The sequence below is a fragment of the Fringilla coelebs genome (assembly GCF_963513975.1).
Source record: "Fringilla coelebs genome assembly, chromosome: 2".
Classification (NCBI taxonomy): Eukaryota; Metazoa; Chordata; class Aves; order Passeriformes; family Fringillidae; genus Fringilla; species Fringilla coelebs.
Window position 1 is genome coordinate 73,117,038 of NC_140029.1, and position 9,607 is coordinate 73,126,644.

Here is a 9,607-nt window from a genome sequence, read left to right on the forward strand (position 1 = left end):
TCAGATGACTATGTAATACTTGACTGAAAGTTGTCTGTTGAACACATGTAAGTGATAATGTCATGCAAGTAGCCATATTGGACCGACTTGAACTGATTTTGGGACTGTTGCCAGAACTCATTCTAGAGGCAGGTCTTGGGGAGGTGCATTTTGGGTGATAGAACTTCTTTCATGCCTAACTGCAGCTCTTGAATCTAAGCTGACTCTCTGATAGTGCTGGTTAAAACAAAGCTGCCAAGCTCTGATGGTTGGTCTGGCAGTTGTGTTTTTAATTTTTATTTCTGGAAGAGGAAGAGGGTTTTTTTCTTCCTATGCATGACTGGAATATCACTAGTCTATTTTTGCATTAAAGGATAAGCTCTAAGGAAAGCTCTTATTAACACATAATGGGTAATAATTAACTACCCAATCTTCCCTAGCACAGTCAGTTTCCAGAGTCAATTGATTCAATTTTCACGTTGCACCAGAAAACTCAGGAGATTGTTTACTGAGGTTAGAATTAAGAGAATATTCTTGGAAAATCTCTTGAAACATTGGCATTTTACTGACAGTTAATAGTTTGTCCTCACTGCAAGTACAGGTTGTATTGTGTTGCTTGAGTATTTTCCTGAGACTGAGATAGGGAATGATTTCTAGAGAGGTATAACAGGATCTAATTGTGCTAGTTCTTCTCTTCTGACTCTTCAGTTTTCCCTCATTCAGAGATAATTCAGGTGTAAACAAAAACAACTCCTTCTCCTAGAAACCTTATCACTGACTGAAAATACACATGCAGGAGATTTTGGCTATCTTAATATTGTACTATTCTAGAATTAGCAAGAACAGAGCACACTCATTATTTTACCCTAAAAAGTAAATATTTCCTCTATTATGGATTGATGTAGTTATCTTTCATTTTAAAAACAGTATTCCTTGTTTTGATTTGGCTGTTTCCTTCAGTCTGAAATTTCATCCTACCTGTTCTGCAAGTTTCTGTAGACTTACCCCATGCTTTATTCATACAGATTTAATTTTTATACCGTGAGGATCTCATTGCATAGTCTGGCTGCCCACATTCATCTTTAGATACCTAGACTACAGATGTGAAATTAAATCAGCCTAAGCAGCAGTCCTGTGGGTGTATGCTTGGGTTTCTAACCTGCTAATCAGTGAGCTTCAGCTCCCTCCACCCTCCCAATGGCCCCATCTCACCAGGCACTGATCTTTCTCTCAAAAGTAGTTCAGTCGATGCCAATTAATTCAGGATTTTGGAACTGGGTTACGCAGAAAGAAAAGAGCATGCTGCAGGAAGTGAGTTGTCAGAGGAGCCTGGGGGTCAGCCTAGGGGTTTCTGCTGGTGGAGGCCACCAGTGGTTCTCAGCAGAGGGCCAGACACTGAAGTTGGTAGAGTTGCCATTCTGCAGGCTCTGTCTTATAAGTTGGGGGAAATCTGGTTGGGTCCAGCTGCTTCTCTCTTTTCCAGGAGGTTTCTTCTCACAGCCCTGTGAAATATTACTTGCAGTTATTGGAAGGCTCTCTGCAGAGAGGAGGTGGACAGGCCAGCTGCTCTACAGCTTGGGTGCAGAGGGAAAACTATACATTTAGGAGGGAGATAGCACCAGCGTCTGGGCTGCAGTGGCTGAGGGGAGACCAAACCTGAGGACATGTACATATTTTGGCAGGGGAAAAAGAGAAGTTAATGGAACAGATGATCAGGAGATCTAAAAACCTTGAGAGTGGAGGATGTTTATGGCAGAGAAAGAAACACAATTTCTAAAGAAGGTTCCAAGGCACTTGGGAATGTGTAGGTCAAAACCAGCTTTTTAATTACAACACAAAACCAAACAAACAGCACTCAAGGTAGGAACTGTTAATGTGAGTTGCCCTGGGGAACCATTCATGAACAAAGTGAACTGCTGCATGTAGGTTTAAGTTTCATTTTAAATTAAGCTGGGCTTAAGTGCACATACATGTAGTGGAGCGCAGTGGCAAAGTGCACATTTGAAAGGTGTAAACCAAATCCCACGGTCAGGTTTGTTATGTTGTATTCCCCTCTCTGACAATATTGCCCCCTGTCTTCTTGTTCAGCCAAAAGAAACAGGCATACCAATCTCAGATACTGCAAATTCAGGCAGCAAGTTTGGGCACAGTGAATTTGCTCTTTTTTCAGAAATACCTCTACAGACAGACAAGAGAGTATATCCCTCACGAATATATATTTTCTGGTTCTTAGTTAATTTTTCTAAGAAATGTATTTTGGGAATGCTCATTTGTTTTTCTCTTGCTATGAATATAACAGTACTAGCTCTTGTGGTTTGCTTTCCTTTGTAAAGGCAGGCCTCTGTGAAGCAGAACAGGAACAAATGAGGAAAATTCTCTACCAGAAGGAGTCCAACTACAACAGACTTAAAAGGGCCAAAATGGACAAATCTATGTTTGTGAAAATCAAGACTCTGGGTATTGGTGCGTTTGGAGAAGTATGCCTGGCCTGCAAAGTGGACACCCATGCCCTGTATGCCATGAAGACTCTGCGAAAGAAGGATGTGCTGAACCGGAATCAGGTGGCTCATGTCAAAGCAGAGAGGGACATACTTGCTGAGGCAGACAATGAGTGGGTGGTTAAACTCTATTACTCCTTCCAAGATAAAGACAATTTGTACTTTGTGATGGACTACATCCCTGGTGGAGATATGATGAGCCTGCTGATTCGGATGGAGGTCTTCCCAGAGCGTCTGGCTAGATTTTATATTGCAGAGCTCACTTTGGCCATAGAGAGTGTGCACAAAATGGGATTTATTCATCGAGACATCAAGCCTGACAACATTCTGATAGACCTCGATGGGCATATCAAACTGACTGACTTTGGACTGTGTACTGGATTCAGGTGGACTCACAATTCAAAATACTATCAGAAAGGTAATATTTTTACCCTTTTTCTGGGATGCTATTGTGTTATTTCTTTTGAAACAAGCACTTACTTGTTGCCAGAAACACCAGATCAGGAAACTGGACAAACAGTCAATGGCAATATGATGTGTCTCTGTCTGACTCACTCAATTAGCTTGTTTCCAGTCCTTTGTTTCCAATATTGTTCAAAACCCTGTCAGTAATGTGGTTGTCTCCACTGCAGCAGCAGTAATTTTTCAGTTTATACTTGTTTGGAGGGTCTGTTCTGGTGGGGAAATAATTTAATCACGGATTTGGAGTAGTCCATACATCTCTTGTATGTTCTGTTGAGTTCTGGTGTCTGTTGGCAAAGAGATCATAAACAATTGGTGTAGCTAACTTAAGTATACTCCATAGTTCTGTGTCCCCCATATGGAACTATATTTCCTTGTGCTGAGACAGAGACATTTTGTTCGACATTTTGCATGGAAAACCAATTGTGAATGGGGGGGCATTAAAAAATACCTTGGGTTTAAAGTTCAATTGCTGTTCTTCAGTGAGAGTAGGAGATGGCTCTGGATCTGAGTAAACACTTCTCTCTCTCTGTGTCAAGTTTTATGACCATGAATGTGAACTTTTTCTCCCATTTGAAAGGGAGCCATATCAGACAAGACAGCATGGAGCCCAGTGATCTTTGGGATGATGTGTCCAACTGTCGATGTGGAGATAGGCTGAAGACATTGGAACAAAGAGCTAAGAAGCAGCACCAGAGATGTCTGGCCCACTCGTTAGTTGGAACCCCTAATTACATTGCCCCTGAAGTCCTGCTTCGTAAAGGTAGGTAAACCTGTATTCTCCTCCTGTTTCACTGGGGTTTTTTTCCCTTGAATAAGCTTGCTGTTTTGGAAGATTGTCATTCCGAAGGCTACAAACACTTAACTCAGATTAAGAACTCCTGATGCTCCAGTGTTTAGCATCACCACACTGGGGGTGACCATACTTTGTGTGTGCAGTGTCCACACTCTGAGGCCTTTAAATGAGGCTGCTAATAAATGTGTTGGATAATTTTAACAGTGATATTTTTCAAGTATAAAGCAGATTATCTGTACTCATGGAGTACAGCTGTGACCCCATCAAGTTTACACAGACCAGTGAGTAGCCAGCTGACAGTTCTGGGTCACTGATTCAGATGGGCCACTTCAGCATGGATTATGTAAACTTAAAAAATGCCCTCTATATTCCCAGCCAGAACCTGTGGAACCTAACAGAAAGTTTTTCACAATTTACTCTGGACACCCTATATTCAAAAGGTTAGCTTGAGGAATTTGGACAGTACTTGGTGACATGCAGAACTGACATGGTCACTGTAGCAAGGAGGTTAGGTGTTCAGAGTTGTCTGCAAACTGCAAACTAGATCCTAAGCATGATCCTCTCTAACAGAGATTTCACATTGTATCCTACATCATTTGATTACACAAATTCCACTGAAATCAGTGTTTAAATTTTTTTTTTTTTCAGATCTTAAACATACACCTTATTGGTCTTGTCACAGCAGTTAAGTGATTAAAGTTGTTCCTTTGCTTGTAACTTACTCAGAGTTGTCTGTGGCTTTCTTATGTCTGTAGAGCCAGGCTGTGTCTTTCAGCAGCTTTTCAAAGTCACCTCCACTGAACCTAAGGTGGACATCACTTGCTAAACATTTTTGTTATTTGAGGTTCAGTTGTGCTGGTGTGAGATTGGGCACAAAAAAACCCTCCTTCATTCTTTTTAATGATAGTGTCATGACTCACTTTTGTTTATTCAGAAAGGTTCAAGGACAATAGGATTAGATCTTTACTAGAAGTAAACAGCAGTAAAGTAGGTCAGCAAGCAGAAGTCACAAACCTTTTGTCTGAGAAAAGGCAGAAGTTTGTGCTGTATGTTTTAATACTTAATTGCAAGTAGCTCTGTACACATTCTCCTTTGCTAATGGAGGTCAACCTTTTGACTTGCCTTTCAGGATACACTCAGCTCTGTGACTGGTGGAGTGTTGGTGTCATCCTCTTTGAGATGTTAGTGGGACAGCCTCCTTTCCTGGCTCCTACACCCACAGAAACCCAGCTGAAGGTAAGTTGAAGCAAAGTTCCAGTCTGTGGTAGCAAAATTTTAACCCCTCCCAGATCTACTCCCCTTTCTTTTGCTAGAGAAAGGAGTATTGGTTAAAAACCCCTGATTTTAAATAGTTCTGTGCAAGCACACATCTTTTGCCAGTAAATGAAGACACTGAATATCAGACTAGAACTGACTTGTCCAGCTGCAGAGAAAGATACTAGTTTTATGAGTCTTCTTAGCAGAATTTTATGATTTCTCAAGCACAAGTTCATCCATGTAATTCCTTAGGGTGCCTATTGGTACCTGATATGCCAGTGACAATTGCAGTTGGCAATATTAGTGTTTCAAAATTGAGCAGTGATAGTTCTTTTTTAGAGAGGATCTGTCTTGTGATCACTTTTCCTACTTTACATTTTGGAGACTAAGAGAAGTAATTCCTTTGTGTAAACTAAGTATGTTCTCAAATCTGACTGGGAACATTCGGGAAGGAATTTGCCTTTTTAAAAAATGGAATTGTTCCTTTTGTCTGCTAGCCAACGATGTTTTTCTGGCTCATTAGAGTAATTGCTAACAGGAAATGCAGTCTTGAAGCTGTGAACTATGCAGACTGTGAGATGACTTGTTACGTGTGCACTCCTGTACAGTTCATGTTGGCCATTGGAAGAGTTCTGTTTCCAGATCAAAAGTTCCTTAATACCTTTGTTGCCTGCAGGTGATAAATTGGGAAAGCACACTGCACATTCCCTCACAGATCAAACTGAGCCCTGAGGCAACTGATCTGATCACAAAGCTCTGCTGTGCTGCTGAGGACAGACTTGGAAGAAATGGAGCAGATGATATTAAAGCCCATTCTTTCTTTCACTCTATGGACTTCTCTACCGATATCCGTAGGCAGCCAGCTCCCTATGTTCCAAAGATCAGCCATCCAATGGACACTTCAAATTTTGATCCAGTTGAAGAAGAAAGTCCTTGGAGTGATGCTAGTGGTGACAGCACCAGGACCTGGGATCCACTAGCCTCTTCCAACAACAAACACACAGAACATGCTTTTTATGAGTTTACTTTCCGAAGATTCTTTGATGACAACGGGTATCCGTTCAGGTATCCCAAACCTTCTGGAATGGAAGTTTGCCAGTCTGAGAAATCTGATGTAGAAGACAAAGGTGTGATAGATCAGACTGGAGCTTGTCAGCCTGTATATGTGTAAATTATTGTATAGAGTACTCCAGATAAGACTAATCTCAAGTCCAATAGGGCCTTTAACTGATCCTTTAGGAGCTGATCCTGCAGCACTTGTGTACCTTCAGCTAAGGCTGGAGACATCCTGGGGAGTAAAAGAAGCTTGCAGGGCCAGGTCCTAAAGATGGCACTCTTGAAAGTTCAGGTCAGTTCTACTGTAAATAACTTTGTTGATAATTACACTTGAAATCCTGGTCTTCACCAAAATCTGCAAGGCCAGCAGTCTGTCATTTCTGGCCTATTTTTATTTGAGGTCAGCATCCCCCTTACTCAGATTAACACTTACAGACTTCTGCAACTGTCAGCGTTGTTTTTTAAATGAATAAAGAGCACTTATATTTTGTTTATAGCAGGGTTTTTTTCCTACTAAATTATAGGGATTAACTTTGACAAATCATGCTGCTGTTCTTCTTTTCTACATTTTTATTTTATCCATAGCACTTACTTCACATTTAGGAAGATGCATAAAGCTGAAGAACATGTGATGAAAGGTCTCTGTGCAATAATGTAAGAAAGAAAAAAAAGAAGAAGAAAAATGAAAAAAAGAAAACTGCTCTCTAATTTTCTAAATTTACTGATGCCATTGTATTCACACCTGATTTTTGTTTATTATATGTATTTTCCACATTTCAAAATTGTGACATAACCTTAAAGCTGCTTTATTTCCTTCTGCTTATTGGAGTGTAATAGAAAGTGTGAGCAAGTGGCAACTTGGGTGTGATTTCATTGTCTAGTGTGTGAAGAATGTTGCATGAGCAGTGGTTTTCTATTTGAAATGGCCTTTTCTTGCCATTCACAGGCAGGTCCTGTGGATTCATTTTTCTAAGGGTCTAAAATTAGACCGTTTTAAACCGCGTGTTGATAATGTATTGTGTGGGTGGTTTCCTCTTATGATTGTATCCAATATAAATTTTGTAAAACAGATTGCAAAGGTTATACCTGAGTAGTGACGTTGTGGTCTGATGTAATAGATGGTTTTAGCAAGCACATGTCACGGGCACACACGTTTCCCAACGTGGACCAACAGCCAGAACATTACAACGGAGCAGATTTGTGGGGAGAGCCTGGATGGGGCTGGCTCAGGCAGGGAGCAGCACTGTGGTCATGGCTTGGGCAGGGAGCAGCACAGTGGCCATGGCTCGGGCAGGGAGCAGCACAGAGGCCGTGGCTCCAGCTGGCAGAGGCAGCACTGCATCCAGACTGGAGCATCTCCCAGCATGGGGCTCCCATAATGCCCCAAAGTCCCGGGTGCAGCGAGGCAGAGGCTGGGTGCCTGCAGCTCCACAGACACCTATGGAACCTGGAGGTACGTGGCTTTCCAGACATCAGACCCCCCACATGTGTATCCATTGAGGATCCTAGTCTTTTAGGCACTGACATTGGAAAACGTTGGCATTGTTGGTAGGTCATTCTGTCCCGTTGTCTAGAGGTTAAAATGTTGCTGTGATGGAGCACAATAGGCCTTCATTTCTGTCAAAATATAGGCATACTTTGAAATACCTGTTTTTAACTATGTTAAAATATGCATTTTTCTTGTATGTATAAGTGAGAATTATTCAAGATGATATCAGAATACTAAAGATAATTAAGCCATACATATTTGCATATATATTATATATAACTAAATAAGTAAACACACACAAAAATCCGTAATTCAGATTAGTGTAACAGTCCTATTTAAAGTGATTGACCTAATAACTTTTGATGAAAACACTCCTTTAATGTGTTTTTGCTTTATTTTCTTTTTAAATCTGGAGCTTCATTATTTTTTCCGTATATTATTCCACATATTATTCCTTAATGTTTTAGCATATCCTATTCTATCCATTGTTTAGATATCTAAGCAACAACATATGAATTCATCAGCCTAAACTAAACAAAAATGATTGTGTATTTGTTTACATTTGTATGAAAGGAATGTTCTGAGGTATGCAGTGCTTGTGTTGTGACAGTTCATGTAAGATTCAGTATTACTGCTTTTTTATATAGTAATGCCATTTTTTTGTTATTTACATCTATCTGACATTCTTTCATGTGGTAGGTTCTTTCTCAGGAACTCAATTTAACTGTTATTTATTGATATATCATTGCCTTTGAAAGCTTCTACTGGCAGAATTTATTAAAAACCTGAATCAAAATCTACAATGTGTTATTTGTTATTCAATCCTCCTTTAAGGCAGAAGTTTTATGGGTTTCTTTTTGTAATGTTATTGATGGGGTTGAGCTATAAACATAAGATCCAAATCTCATCTCTCCTGCAGCATTTGATGTGGAATCTCGGGGTGCCTTCAGACTATTTCTTCTGTCCTCAACGGCCCTTAAGAGAAAGGAGCAGATTCCGGGTAAAACTTGGAGAGAGCAGGTCAGTGGATGGAATAGATATGGAATGGAATAGATAAAACTGAACACAGTCACTTCCTGTGCAGTGGGGGTGCTGCCAGGGCAGCCACAATGCTGGCTTGCCCCCTCTGGCTGTTGCCTCTGATTCATTTCTAAAATGTAAGTAATTCACCTGCACATACAGAATCTCTGCAGCTAAGCAAAACAGGAGAAACCAGCCCAGAAGGAAACAGGTGCTTCCACCATTACTGATTTACAATCTATGCTGCAGGGAACAGAAGCCAACTCCCCTTTCACCTACAGAACTAATTTGAAAAACCAATCTTTCAAGTTTATCAGGCACTGTCTGTAGAAGCCTCTCGTCCTTTGCAGACTTTTCAGAGGTAAACAGAAACTTGGGAGTAAATTTTATAAAATTTGGACAAGTTAACCTTGTGCCACATCCTGAGGGTGGCTCTTACTCTTGTTTCTGCTAAACTTCTGCAAAATCAAGGATCTTCTTTTCAGAGGTAAAAATTTAGGGTTGGTATTAAAATACCCCTTCCTCAAAAACAAAACAAAGCAAACAAAAAAAACCCACCCCAGATAATTTAATAAAAAACCAGAAAACTTTATATAGCAGGGCTGCCAGGAAGAGAAAGGAGCCTCTACAAGCCTTTCATACCTGTACTCTTCAGCAGGGCCAGATTTACTGAGCAGCAGCAGCAGCAATTCTTGAGAAGCAAATTATTCCTAGTTGGATGCAAAAGAACTGGCAGTGGAAGTTAAAACCAGGTGCTTAGCTTGAGCAACATGAAAGCTAAATGAAGGAGAGAAGCATTTGACTTTTAAATGGAAATGGAAGAATGAGGCTATGCAGGAAGCAGGCGATAGCCTGGAACTGGATGGAAAATTGGTCTCATGAGCGCAAGAAAATTCTTTTCCCTGTAATTATTGAGGTATGAAATAACTGCCTTAAAAGCTTTCCTAGAGAAACTGCAACGAGAAGAGGAATTTAGAACATATAATTTGGTCCCATCCCAAAATGCAGAAACATTGGCAGAAAATGGCAACTGTTACTAAATTTACTGTT

General features: G+C 40.5%; 1 protein-coding gene across 1 annotated transcript in view; it reads left to right on the plus strand.

The window, feature by feature from the left end:
• Nucleotides 1–8,328, plus strand: part of LATS2 (large tumor suppressor kinase 2) — a 48,833-nt gene extending 40,505 nt beyond the window's left edge. The window contains exons 5-8 of the mRNA XM_084201187.1: nt 2,313–2,895; nt 3,520–3,702; nt 4,865–4,971; nt 5,669–8,328. Of these exons, the coding sequence (XP_084057313.1) occupies nt 2,313–2,895; nt 3,520–3,702; nt 4,865–4,971; nt 5,669–6,163 (1,368 nt within the window). The 3' untranslated portion in view covers nt 6,164–8,328. The remainder of the gene's footprint in view (nt 1–2,312; nt 2,896–3,519; nt 3,703–4,864; nt 4,972–5,668) is intronic.
• Nucleotides 8,329–9,607: the final 1,279 nt, after the last annotated feature.